The following is a 14,017-nucleotide window of genomic DNA, read 5'->3' as shown; positions in this document are numbered from 1 at the left end:
AAACTTTGAAACCTTGTACAGACAAGAGACAAATTAGTTAACAGATAAGAAACCTATGTCAATTATATGACTAGCTACCTTCAATCAAAGTGTAGCCAGAAACCATCCCATAAGGGAAACCATCTGGAAGAGTGACGAAGAAAGGCACTGGCACATAAATCATAGCTGGTCAACAGGGTAGGATGACGAATTCATAAAAGCAGGAGGTAGGGAAATATATTTTCTCGCAAAGAGGTGGCTACGGCAAAGGATTAGAGAGCAGCTGAGAGAAACAGAAATTAGTAAACATGCTGAGAGCAAAGGTACCAGCACGAATGCTGTGCTCCTTTTAGGAGAAAGTCAGTGGAGAAAATAAAGAAGTAGAAACACTGAAAAATAGCTGGCTAAAATGGGGGAAAAGCAAGCCCTGCAATGTTTGCAGATCATTTACTACACAACAGATTTTGTAAGAGGTAGAAGAATGAATGTTTTTTCAATTGTGAGCGTGTTTAAATATGTTAAGTTCTACATCATGTGTCTATGATGTACTATTTGCATTTTTAATAGCATAGCATTTACGAATCTTACAACGTTATGGGCATTTCCACGGAAACGCTATGCCTTACCAATTTATTACACCTAATGCAGCTCCCCATGCAAGCTAAGTGGATTGTGTGAGAATACTTAGGTGCTAAATTACGCTGTGTGCGGATGAGAGACTAAAATACGAAACCCATCCATTTTTGGAACAGATGTCGGTAGTACAAAATTAAAATCTTGTACTTAAACACACACTTTAAGTCACATTTTAATCCCAATCTTTTGGCATCTCTGAGCCATAACGTGCTGACTGGTCCAAGATTCACTCCAAGGGAACTTTCAATACTATAATGCTTAGGCTGGACAGCCATGTATCAAAAGGAATGCTTTCATCACAATTGTTTTTGAACTGACACAATAACTGTACTTCACTTTTGCAGATGTTAAAGGAGGACTACAGCTGCAGGAAATGCAATAAGGGGTAACTATAATTACATCCCACATTGTTAAAGACCTTTCTTTCCTTACCTGAATAAGGTCTTGAGTGAAGAGAAACTGAAAACAGTGAAAAGCAGCATGAGCAGGATTTTGATGGGGAGCTCTGAAAACAAAAGCAAATTGTTAAGTAAGGAGGTGTTTCATTCTGATGTAACAGCATTCAGCAGCCCTGCCTGAAATTAGTGCACACGAGTGTGAGGTGCCTGTTTTAATCGTGTTTCAGTTTTTCACCTCAATATGGGATTAGTGGCCTACATATAGAACAAATGGATTCATGTGGTTTTGGCGGTTGCCTTTTGGGGATCATGTTATGGTTCCCTCCTTCACTGGCTCAAGTGGTCACCAAATAGTTGCTCTGTTTGTAACCTTCTGTCCCTGGTCCTGTTCACCTCACAGCCCTCCATACACCAACTGGCAAGTGGGGATTTGTACCGATAACCTTCAGCAGTGAATGATTCCTGGAAACAGTATAAAGGGCTACAATCGCCACTAACCGCTCTTTGAGGCATTCAGCAATTCCTGCAAGCCGTGTCCCTGGGGCCGCACACTGGCACAGGTTCTGCAGTTCTTAGGGGAGGGGCATGAAATGGGTCCCTCTGCTTCTAACCAGAGCTTTCAGCAGTCTGCTAATAAGCGCTTAGGGTCTGATCAAGAGTTTGGCGGATGGGTTACTCCGCCACAAACGTGAAGGATGTCCTGTTTGTTGTATTACATTCCCATTATATCCTATGGGAATTCAATACAGTGGATGGGATATCCATCACATTTACGACAGAGTAATCTGTCTGACAAACTCTAAATCAGGCCCTTAGACTTTTGCTGCTGTTTTGGTTTGTAGTGAAACCGGTTATGCGCTTTTAGCTTGTTTGCCTTGCAGGACTCTTAAGCCCCTGTAGAAGGCTTTGTTAAAGAACATGTTGTCTACGATTTTATGTCACATCGGCCCATTGGCTAGAGAAATTATGATGCACCTGTCCAAGGTGGCATCTCTTCACCTATATTACCCTGTTCATGAAGCTCGGTCTGGCTGGAAAGAGTGGGCAATAATGTATGAAGAGAAGTAATGTTCTTGCCAGCCTCTGGCAAATTTTCACTCAGTAGGTGATGTCGTGTAGGTCTCCTGCAGGAAAGCTATACCTATCACTTGCCCATTCAAATATGCCAACACACAGCTGGACTTCCTCTGGTTGTTTAAACCTCTGATATTCCAGGAAATCATCCAAGTCAAGGTACACTATGTCCATCACCAGTGCACAGTGGTGGTTTTCAGTCCAATCATCTCATCTGAAATCGACTTAAATCCCACACACATCCACAGTCCTTGAAGTGTTTCATGCATCACCCAACGTTTAGCGAGTGTACTCGACCTCGCAACAGAAAAGTAAGTCCTAAAGAAGGACAATAAACAGGTACTGTAAATGTCCAAACTACTCAGATAAACAATGCAATGTGTACCTTGCTTGGGACTGCCAGTGCTAGCATTACTAGCCAATAGTTGATGGGTGTGCCCCCATCACTGTTGTCAAGATTGTACAGACATCCCCTAAATAAGCACTGTTGAGCCTAAGTTAGCGGGCCAATGCATAGTAAACCATAATAGAGCACTCTGACTATACTATTAATGCAGTGCCCTATTTTAACAAACAAGGGCATCTAAATAGTCCAACACGGTACCTCCACCCTTCTCCAGGCTATTTTCAGTTGCACACAGAGAGGTTAGCACTAAGACACCCTCCAATTCAGTACACTTTAACATCACCACCTATGTTGGTTGTTGGGGGTCCATACACATCTCAATGCATTAAATCAAAACCGGAGTACAGGAGTGTAAATACAAACTTATCTAATCAGCTTGGTAGTTCCTCTTTAAACTAAGGGATGCGAATGGAAATCTTTGTGTCCAGGGTGGTTCATCGACTTGTAATCATCAGGACTTGGTTCAAGTATGGTTTGCCAAAATACGGCTGCTTCCTCGGAGAGAGCCCTAGGAAAGTCTCCCGGCAGTGCTGTCCGAATTTGTCCTTCAAATTGCAGGTGGGGTCATGTTGCTATATTCTAGGGTGCTGTAGGATATGGAACCACGAAGGACTGGATAATGAGATTACTGGAAAGCAACAAAACCATCAGTGAACCACTAGCGATATGGAAGGAATTGGTTAATATGTTTTGAATTTGAAAGACTGACTCCAATAGTACTCCATGTTTCACTGATAATATGGCTAAGTAATATTTTTTACTTTTCCTTTATCCCAAATGGAGTGTTCTCTCATGAACCTGCATTCTCTTCCTGGGATGTCAAGATCAACTTTATTCATGCAACATGTATTTACCGTTTTCTCATGCGTATATGATGGTCACAAAATCACTGTGTGCTAATTGGACATGCATCCTGTGTGGAATTTCTGTATGAATTACATGTAAACACAAAAATGAATGCAGAAATACTGGCAAATCAAATCACAGAAAAAGGCGCACTGCATTAGTTGAAGGATGTCTTGAAATGATTTAGGTGCTAAGTGCCAATTTTTTCACCCGTCAAGCACCACGACAGCCACTGCTTTCGGTCAGCACTGAAAGTAGATGGGCACTCATGCAACAACTTATGGAACTAAGATAAAATATACCTAAGAATAATTTTACCTGGAGCAGTGAACAGCAGAGGGAAGATGGACAAGTGGCCAGTAGTTGTCAAAATGAGATAGTTTCCAGCATCTTTGGCACTCGTTACACCAAGTACACTAAAATAAAAATGCAATGTGAATGGTTCTACAGCCAAACACTCAAGAAATGAATCATAATGGACAACAAAGGATGAGTACAGAAGCCCTATTACGTAAGAAAAGCAAATGATAACATTCATAATTCCCTGTGTTTTATATAAAGCATTAATCCACACTGAAAACCAGATGTGAAGGTAATGTCAGAAGGATGCATTAGGACTAGCTTTTGATCCATTGACAACCTAGAGGTGGGGGCACAGAAGTCCCCAACAGCTCCATGTTTAGAGACAGAGATAAGCTAGAAAGAGGAAGCATCGACTTGTGCTGGCGCTTAAAATCTGCAGTTCTGCACCTCAATGAGTTATGAAAGACAGACCATCCATAAGGCCACTGGTTATAGGCCCTGGCAGCATGGGCCCGGAGTACTGCAGTGAATGATCCTCATCTCAATGACACACTAAAGAGTTCTCCCTGGCAGCACTGGCACAGGGAACCTGAGTGACTCCCCCTCACCCCAATGAGGTATGAAGGACAGCCCCCTATTTATTGCTGTGACCGCTGGAAGCATGGACCGAGAGGATCTGCAGCGGCTGTTCTTCATCGGCCAATGGAGGGAGGAGAGATTATTTGTCTTTCCCAACAATCATATTTTTGCTCTGTTAGTGCATAAAGCCAGAGCAGTTACGGTAGGAAACATTTATTTCAACAGTAAAGCTTACACGAAGACAACCTAAATATTGCAGAAGCTACAGCAAAATGAAAAAAGCAGCTTGACAGCAGTGAGAGCACACAACAAAGCACATTCTTATTTGGTGCTAGAAATTGTGGAATTATCACCAAGGCAGCTTTTAGTGTGAATCAAGCAGCAAAGCCCAATTAGATAAGTAGGAGAAAGAATTTAGAGACATTAAGTTTGAAAGAAGCAGGCCAAATCGGGAAAGGCTTGAAGATGAGGAAAAGAAAGATTCACAACTTTGTAGCTGGACACAGGAACTAAGGATGGCCCAATGTAAGGGAAGATGTGTCTAAACAGCCACAAGAGAGACTGGCCTCTGTGTCTCTTGTGGTCTGTGCATGGAGGTCAGACAAATTGCAGGATGGGGGGGGGGGGGCAGGGGGGGGGGGGGGGGGGGCATTGGTGTTTCATGGGAGGAAAAAGAAAGATGCCCAATTAATCAGGCCACTATATAGAACCCCAATGTCAGCCACATTGTACTGTTTGTGATATTGGGAATGAGCAGAGCTGCCACTGATTTTACAAACCTCAACGTTAAAGTGTCAGCATAGGTATAAAAACTGAACCCATGCATTCTAATCAGTGGCCACACTTTTTTTAAAGTTTACTTCTAATGGAATGAGTAGCCTTTACAATATAGAAAGTATCATGCACAACTCAGCAAAGGATATAGCTTGGGTTGTTACATATTCATATACGTGTGAGAGATAATGGTTGGAATGCAAAACAACAAGACAAAATACTTAGCAAAGTATAGATTTCCATAATACAGGTTACATATTCACATGTGCAATATAGGCAGAAGGGAAGAGGGTGCGAGTTAATGGGAAATGTAAGGTGCATACCCATCACAAGCATAATGTAAAACTGACATTAAAAAACAAAAAAAACAAAAAAGTCCCTATTAAATTCTGGAGGTGAACGGAATGAACGGAGATTGGAATGGTTAGAAGGTAAGAAAGGAAACTCACCCACATGTGCCATCATGCTTGCATGTTTACTATACAACGTGAGCTGTTACACTTTAGTAATCGATTAAGATTGTGCCCTTATACCTGCTTGAAGACCACTAAAGCCATATTATCATTGCACACTTACATGCATTTAAACAAATTCTCGTTTTGTTATTCCATGTTATACAGTGACATTTCTACTGTATCATTCTAGCAAAGCTTAGCCTTGGTCTGAAGTTGGTATAACGAAGTGATGATTTTAGGGAAAAGCAGAATCAACTTGTCAGTGTTAGTTGTATCAGATCACAAAGGTCCTCTCACATTCCTCTCATGAGTAGATCCTAGCACTTGCTCGTTAGTGTTTATCAATAGGTTTATTTTCTATCATATTTTCTTGCTTCCATTCACTTGCATTGAGAAAAAGTGTGCATCTGACACTCAAGGAATTAACTTTAGCACTCCGTTTCCCAACTGGTTAAGAAAAGAGCTCTTGTGTGCTGAAAAGGCAATTGCCATGCTTAATTATGAATACTTGCTGGCTATTTTTGCATTAAAAACAAGTTACACTTCTATGCGTGATCCTGAATGTAATATCTATGTATGTATATGGTATTTGTATAGTGCAAATCGAGCCGAAATGTAGGGGAGCCCTGTACATGGTCTAGGACAAGCATTAAGTCAAAAGTCAATCAATAAGGTGAGTTGTGGGATGATACAATGGATACATTGAGATGTACTGTTCACTTAAGAGATGAGTGTTCAACTCTTTTCTAAACTGATGCAGTGTTCGGGTGGTCCTGATGGATATGGGGCTGCTGTTCCAGATCCTGGACGCATGGATAGATAGAAAAGGCCTGCTGTCTTGTTTTCTTTCTTTTTTAGTCATAGTTAGCAGTCTCATGGTGCCGTGGCTTCGGGTTTGCAGAGATCCACCAGAGATGGTGAGCATGTCTGCAAGATAAGTGGGGGTTCTGGTCGTGATAGCTTTGAAAATGATACAGCTAGTTTTGAAGATGGTGTGGACTGACAAGGGGAACCACTGGAGTTCAGTCATCCATGAGATGTGCTGCACCATGTAGTGTGCCCCTAAGGTGTGCCAGTGTGGAGTTTGGGAGGATATGGAGTGGGTCATTACCACCATCAAGATGCAAGAATACAAAGGCTTGAACAGCAGCTCTGAAGTTGCTTTCTGGAACAAATGGTTTGACTTTCTTTAGGAGAGAGAGCTAGTACCAAGCCATGTTTTTTTCTTTGGCAATGTGTTCCTTGAGGGTGAGGTTGTTGTTCTTGAATTGGCATTCAGTGAAAGTTGGGACTGGAATCTGTAAAGAAATGGCTCCCTGTTGCAGTTACCCCCCACTTTTTGCCTGATACTGATGCTGACTTGACTGAGAAGTGTGCTGGGACCCTGCTAACCAGGCCCCAGCACCAGTGTTCTTTCACCTAAAATGTACCATTGTCTCCACAATTGGCACAACCCTGACACCCAGGTAAGTCCCTTGTAAGTGGTACCCCTGGTACCAAGGGCCCTGATGCCAGGGAAGGTCTCTAAGGGCTGCAGCATGTCTTATGCCACCCTAGGGACCCCTCACCCAGCACAGACACAGTGCTTGCCAGCTTGTGTGTGCTGGTGGGGAGAAAAAGACTAAGTCGACATGGCACTCCCCTCAGGGTGCCATGCCAACCTCACACTGCCTATGGCATAGGTAAGTCACCCCTCTAGCAGGCCTTAAAGCCCTAAGGCAGGGTGCACTATACCACAGGTGAGGGCATAGGTGCATGAGCACTATGCCCCTACAGTGTCTAAGCAAAACCTTAGACATTGTAAGTGCAGGGTAGCCATAAGAGTATATGGGCTGGGAGTCTGTCAAAAACGAACTCCACAGCTCCATAATGGCTACACTGAATACTGGGAAGTTTAGTATCAAACTTCTCAGAATAATAAACCCACACTGATGCCAGTGTTGGATTTATAAAAAAATGCACACAGAGGGCATCTTAGAGATACCCCCTGTATTTTACCCAATTGTTCAGTGCAGGACTGACTGGTCTGTGCCAGCCTGCTGCTGAGAGACGAGTTTCTGACCCCATGTGGTGAGAGCCTTTGTGCTCTCTGGGGACAGAAACAAAAGCCTGCTCTAGGTGGAGGTGCTTAACACCTCCCCCCTGCAGGAACTGTAACACCTAGCATTGAGCCTCAAAGGCTCAAGCTTCGTGTTACAATGCCCCAGGGCACTCCAGCTAGTGGAGATGCCCGCCCCCTGGACACAGCCCCCACTTTTGACGGCAAGTCCAGGAGAGATAATGAGAAAAACAAGGAGGAGTCACTGGCCAGTCAGGACAGCCCCTAAGGCAACCTGAGCTGAAGTGACTCTGACTTTTAGAAATCCTCCATCTTGCAGATGGAGGATTCCCCCAATAGGGATAGGAATGTGACCCCCTCCCCTTGGGAGGAGGCACAAAGAGGGTGTACCCACCCTCAGGGCTAGAAGCCATTGGCTACTAACCCCCCAGACCTAAACACGCCCTTAAATTTAGTATTTAAGGGCTCCCCTGAACCTAAGAATTTAGATTCCTGCAACTTACCGAAGAAGAAGACTGCTGAGCTGAAAACCCCTGCAGAAGAAGAAAGAAGACACCAACTGCTTTGGCCCCAGTCCTACCGGCCTGTCTCCTGCCTTCTAAAGAAACCTGCTCCAGCGACGCTTTCTCCAGGACCAGGGACCTCTGAATCCTCAGAGGACTGCCTTGCTTCAAGAGGAACAAGAAACTCCCGAGGACAGCGGCCCTGCTCCAAAAAGACTGCAACTTTGTTTCAGAGGAGCAGATTTAAAGACCCCTGCAATCCCCGCAAGAAGCGTGAGACTTGCAACACTGCACCCAGCGACCCCGACTCGACTGGTGGAGAAACAACGCTACAGGGAGGACCCTCCGGCGACTCCAAGACTGTGAGTAACCAAAGTTGTCCCCCCTGAGCCCCCACAGCGACGCCTGCAGAGGGAATCCCGAGGCTCCCCCTGACCGCGACTGCCTGACTCTAACATCCCGACAGCTGGAAAAGACCCTGCACCCGCAGCCCCCAGCACCTGAAGGATCGGAACTTCAGTGCAGGAGTGACCCCCAGGAGGCCCTCTCCCTTGCCCAGGTGGTGGCTACCCCGAGGAGCCCCCCCTTGCCTGCCTGCACCGCTGAAGAGACCCCTTGGTCTCCCATTGATTTACATTGCGAACCCGACGCTTGTTTGCACACTGCACCCGGCCGCCCCCGCGCTGCTGAGGGTGTACTTTGTGTGGACTTGTGTCGCCCCCGGTGCCCTACAAAACCCCCCTGGTCTGCCCTCCGAAGACGCGGGTACTTACCTGCTGGCAGACCGGAACCGGGGCACCCCCTTCTCTCCATTGAAGCCTATGCGTTTTGGGCACCACTTTGAACTCTGCACCTGACCGGCCCTGAGCTGCTGGTGTGGTGACTTTGGGGTTGCTCTGAACCCCCAACGGTGGGCTACCTTGGACCCCAATCTTAACCTCATAGGTGGTTTACTTACCTGCAAGAACTAACATTACTTTACCTCCCCCAGGAACTGTGAAAATTGCACTGTGTCCACTTTTAAAACAGCTTATTGTGTTTTATGTAAAAAGTATATATGCTATTGTAATTATTCAAAGTTCCTAGAGTACTTACCTGCAATACCTTTCAAATGAGATATTACATGTAGAATTTGAACCTGTGGTTCTTAAAATAAAATAAGAAAATCTATTTTTCTATAACAAAACCTATTGGCCTGGATTTGTCTCGGAGTGTGTGTTCCTCATTTATTGCCTGTGTGTATGTACAACAAATGCTTAACACTACTCCTTTGATAAGCCTACTGCTCGATCACACTACCACAAAATAGAGCATTAGTATTATCTCTTTTTGCCACTATCTTACCTCTAAGGGGAACCCTTGGACTCTTGTGCATTCTATTCCTTACTTTGAAATAGTGCATACAGAGCCAACTTCCTACAGAATTCATCAAGGTTCCTGTCTTTGAGCCAGGTTTGTACTTTATCTTGGTTATTGTTCTTGGCAAAAAACTGTTTCTGAGGTGTTGGATGCCTGAATAAGAGGAGACTTTCAAGTACAGTGGTGTGCCATCTGCATATCAGTGATCCTTGATTCTATTATCTGTGAGTAGAGCAACAATCTACTATATGTGTATGTGGATGGTGACAGGAGACAGTATGGAGATAGGGATCTTTTGCGACCTGGATGTGCCCAAGTGAACAAACTGGTGTTGGTTGGAAAGGCAGGAGAACAAATAAAGGAAATTGTTGGTGAATCTTATTTGAAATAGCAGGCTATGAATGATTCTTAAAGGGTTGGATGGTCAACCATGTGGTAGTCAGCTGTGAGGTCCAGCAATATTAAAAAGCATGTGTCATCTTCATATGTGGTCAAAAGGGTATTGTCAATGATGTGTAAGGTACCTGTGCCGCAATGTGACCTGAAGCCAGACTGGTAGTTGTGTAGGAGATGGTTAGCACTTGATGTGGTCTTGAACATCGACCGCTTTTTCAATGATCTGGTTGACGAATGGCAGTTGAGTGATGGCCGGTAATTGACGAGGTCATTAGGATCTATTGTAGGTCTATTTAGGAGTGGGGGGATCTGATCTCTCTTTAGAGCTTCTGGGAAGAATTCTTGAGTGATGGAGGAATTGAAACTAGCAAGTAGGGGCAAGAGAGCATCCCCAGAGAGAGATTTGATGAAGGGAGTTCGCAGGACATTATTTTCATGGGAAACGGCTTTTTAGGGAGTGGAATATGTCGGCAAGACCTGGGAGGGATAGGGATTTGAAGGCTGCCCATTGCAAGAAGCGGTGGATGTAAGAACTGAAGCAAGCTTGGTGTCACAGATGTGGTGTTGAATCTTCTGGGTTTTTTTTTCACAGAAGAAAAGGTTGATGGCATTGCTCTTTTTCTGTGGAGTGAAGAATAGAGAGAGGGAGAGGGTTGATGCAGTGCTTGATTGTATTGAACGGTCTTCTGCTTCCGCTGGTGGCTTCACTGTTGGTACTAGTATAGTACTTTGATTTGGCAAATGTGCTAGGCTACCTGTGTGTTAAGCAGAGGGACTTCAGTTTCAAGACATCCTCTGGAGATCTGTTTTTCTTCCATTTTCTTTCCTGTCTGCGGATTGTTTATTTCCAGCGAAATCTTTAGATTACCAGGGAGCTGAAGGTCTTGGCTTGCACTTGTGTCTTGTAAATGGATTGAATATGTTCACGTAGCTCTCCAATATATTGTTGAGGGGTGTTGACTCTGGCCACAGAGTTGATAGGGTCAGAGAGACGTTAAAGCTTTAGGCTGTCTTTGGAGAAATCTTTGAAGGAATTGAAAGTTTGGTCTTTCCTTTTGCATTGACGTTGGTTTGTTGGTAGGATGCTAGACATGGAATTAGGGATGGCAAAGTGATCAGTCCAATCCAGTGTAATGGTGATGTTGAGAAGATAAGGTCGATGATGCAGCTTCACTCATCAAGTCAAATTTTGATAGACAACTAATTCTTGAATGAAAGATCGATACATAAACTAGATCTCTTGCTGATTGCACCAGGACCAATCCAAATCTGGGTCAAACAATGGATGGGATGTTAGCATCCTACAAATCTGTTTAAGCAAATCGACCTTTGACTTTGAGATGGATAGCTCACAGGATAGTTCTCCTCCTTAGTATTTTTAAGGTCCAGTTCCACCAATCCCCTGTACATGAATACCAATTCAAGAACAGAATGTGAAAAAAAAAGAAAAAAATCGAAATGCAGATAAATCTCAGTGAATACACCCCAAGAGCAATAAAAGAGCTGCAAAACAGAAGCACAACAGCAAATGAAAAGGAATAAAAAGAGGTCCTAAAACAACTATGATCTCTTTCTACAGGGAAGACAGCACTTGAAAAATAGATGCTACTGGAGGTAAGCACTGGTCAAGACTGTGGTGGACTGAGGTGCAATGGAACTACATTGTAAATACACTTCAAATGTAGAAACACAATCACAGTGACCCCAATGATGTTTGAAAAAAAATAAACAGACATGAGACTATAGATAACTGATGAACTGAAGTTAAATCATTTATCCTTATAACAATGCCAGCACCCCTTACGAAGAGCTGAAAAACTTGAAGGCTCAATAAAACAGGCTTGACTATATTATAACATGCCTTTATTCTCTTGTAAGTGTGAACTGACATTTCTTAAAATTTCACTACCCTCATTTTCATGTGCTGCTGTGGCAGCTGATGAAGTTTAAAATATTTAGTAATATATACTTTCCACTTGTTTCAGAGCAGTAGGCTTCAGCCAGTGTCACCAGAGGGAGACAAGATAGCATGTCTGACGATCATGTTGCCAGAGAAAGGAGGAAAACGAATCCATCAATTACAAGGCAAAGCAGGAAAAGTAAAAGAAAACTTTGAAAAATATAATCTAAAAAAAAATAACAGTACATATAGATTAAGGAATTAATTACACAGAAAAAGAGAGAGCCAAGCTACAAGTATACATTTCAGATATCTAAGTCCTAATGCAGACATCTGAAACTAGTGGAGCTGGTTACCAGACCAGTCCTGCACATTAGCAGCTGACGTTAGTGCTGCATGACCATTTTGTTAGTTGGCACTTAGAAATGTTAGACTGTCTCACAGACATGTGTTGATGTTAAACATGTACAAAGCCCACGTGTGAGGAAAAAGCTAGTGGTACCGGGTAGCTTACCTTAGTGGAAGAATGGCAAGGAGAATGGCTTTTTCATGCACATGCCACCCAAACATGAAGGAGCTCAGTGCACACAAAGTAAGACACTGCAGGAACCTGCGTGGTCCTTGGGGTCTGAACCAAAGGCACCAGAGAGAAGGCTGTAAAACAGGATTAAAATAAAGAAGTAATAATTGAGAAAAATGCAAAAAATGTTTTTTTTAAAAGCATTGCATCATAAATAAGTATATGTGTTAAAACATTATTCAGACATAGACAGCTTAGCTAAGATTAGACATTGTCTCCCAGTCTTTATTTTATTTTCATTCTTAATTTTCTTTCCTTTTGTTTTTTTTTCTTTCTTCTCCTTGAATGGACCTTCTTTTCTTGACCAAATGTGGGTTCATGAAGACAAGACAGATGGGCTTATAGTATCAAACGGTATTGAAGTGAGAAGCATTTTAATCTCATGTTATTTGAGTGACTAGCACCACTTAACTGCTCTATTCAAGCTTACATTCCTTTTAGATCCATTGACTAACTGGTAAAATATAATTTATTATTTTGTAAAGCATTCATTTTTATTTTCAAGACTTTTCATAATCCTGTAATTGTACTGTCCATAATAATCATTAACGTTGCATTTTAGCTCATTACTTTCCATATTTATCTTGTTAAGTTGAAGGCTGAAGCTACAAATGTGTTATGAATAGAAAACGCACTAAAGATAAATAGCAGGGTAATCAGGCATGTCCATTCTGCATCCAATGAGCATTAATAAGCAACAGGAGTATTTTTAATTGAGAAACAAATGCAAACTAGTGGGTAAATGCTTTTTTTTAAACTGCTATATGTGGTATCATGAAACACAAGTGATGGTGAATGATAAGAATACAAATGAAATGTACACAATTCCCTTACTTACATTTTAAGCCTTTCTTAGCTTTTAGAGAGTACTAAGAAGTAAACAGGAACTGATAGTTAACCATAACCCATACATAATCCCTAAAGGCAATTTGTTTAAAGTTTATCATAATGTACACATCTTATGAGCAGTATACTAAAAAAAAATGAGTTATGCTTTCTTTTATTTGGAATCCATAACTTGATTGTACTTTGTTAGTACTGTTAACCCACCTTTTTAGCATTGTGGATAAAGCTGTAGACATGGGAAATATCAAGTGTTTCATTTACTAAGCATTTACTATGTTTAAGCCCATATACACACAAAAAAGTATGCATGCCTAACAAACATGTAATTTTCAAAACTACATTATGCGTTTAGAGATCTTTTGGCAAGTAAGCATGCACATTCTACAGACATTACACACCTGATCAAAGTAGATGGCAACTGTTTGAGGATCTCTGCCCATTATTAGCCCTGGAATCTCTTACAACACTTTATTGACCATATACATTAGACCCAAACAAAGTAGGCACAGGTAGTGCAGCGAAATGCTGACACACTGTAGCACTGCTGATACTCCCCTGAAAATGGCAATTTTTCCACTCTTAATTAAAATGTGTATCTTCCTCATGAACACTGCTCACACCATTATCTTTTACTCATATACGCTAACATGCCATTTACTTTTACGAGTTACAAATAATGTGTGAGTGCAATAAGACTTATCACACAAGTCATTTATGCCTGGAATAGTTCTTCAAAGCCATGTTCCTGATGTCTTAGATGAACTGTGACAGAAATCTTTCTTCATAATATAATAGCAGAACATAAGCTCATGTAACTACCAAACACTGTGCATGTGTGTGTAGAAATTTGTAAACAGGTAATTCCTATGACTTTGTTGCTGGGTAATCAAAGAGGTCATTTGCTTCCTGAAATTAATTCAAAAT

General features: G+C 42.3%; 1 protein-coding gene across 2 annotated transcripts in view; it reads right to left on the bottom strand.

Moving 5' to 3' along the window:
* Window positions 1-14,017, bottom strand: part of ALG8 (ALG8 alpha-1,3-glucosyltransferase) — a 92,969-nt gene that overhangs the window by 18,050 nt on the left and 60,902 nt on the right. The window contains exons 10-12 of one of the 2 annotated variants that reach the window (XM_069203927.1): window positions 12,182-12,321; window positions 3,658-3,755; window positions 1,048-1,120 (exon numbers count right to left, since the gene is read on the bottom strand). In XM_069203927.1, coding sequence (XP_069060028.1) covers window positions 1,048-1,120; window positions 3,658-3,755; window positions 12,182-12,321 — 311 coding nt within the window. Of the gene's footprint in view, window positions 1-1,047; window positions 1,121-2,959; window positions 3,122-3,657; window positions 3,756-12,181; window positions 12,322-14,017 lie in introns of those variants that run through there. The other variant, XM_069203928.1, reaches the window with a different exon arrangement.

The sequence above is a fragment of the Pleurodeles waltl genome, chromosome 8 (genome assembly GCF_031143425.1).
Source record: "Pleurodeles waltl isolate 20211129_DDA chromosome 8, aPleWal1.hap1.20221129, whole genome shotgun sequence".
NCBI lineage: Eukaryota > Metazoa > Chordata > Amphibia > Caudata > Salamandridae > Pleurodeles > Pleurodeles waltl.
Note: the sequence above shows the minus strand (reverse complement) of the source record. Positions and strands in the feature narration are given on the sequence as shown.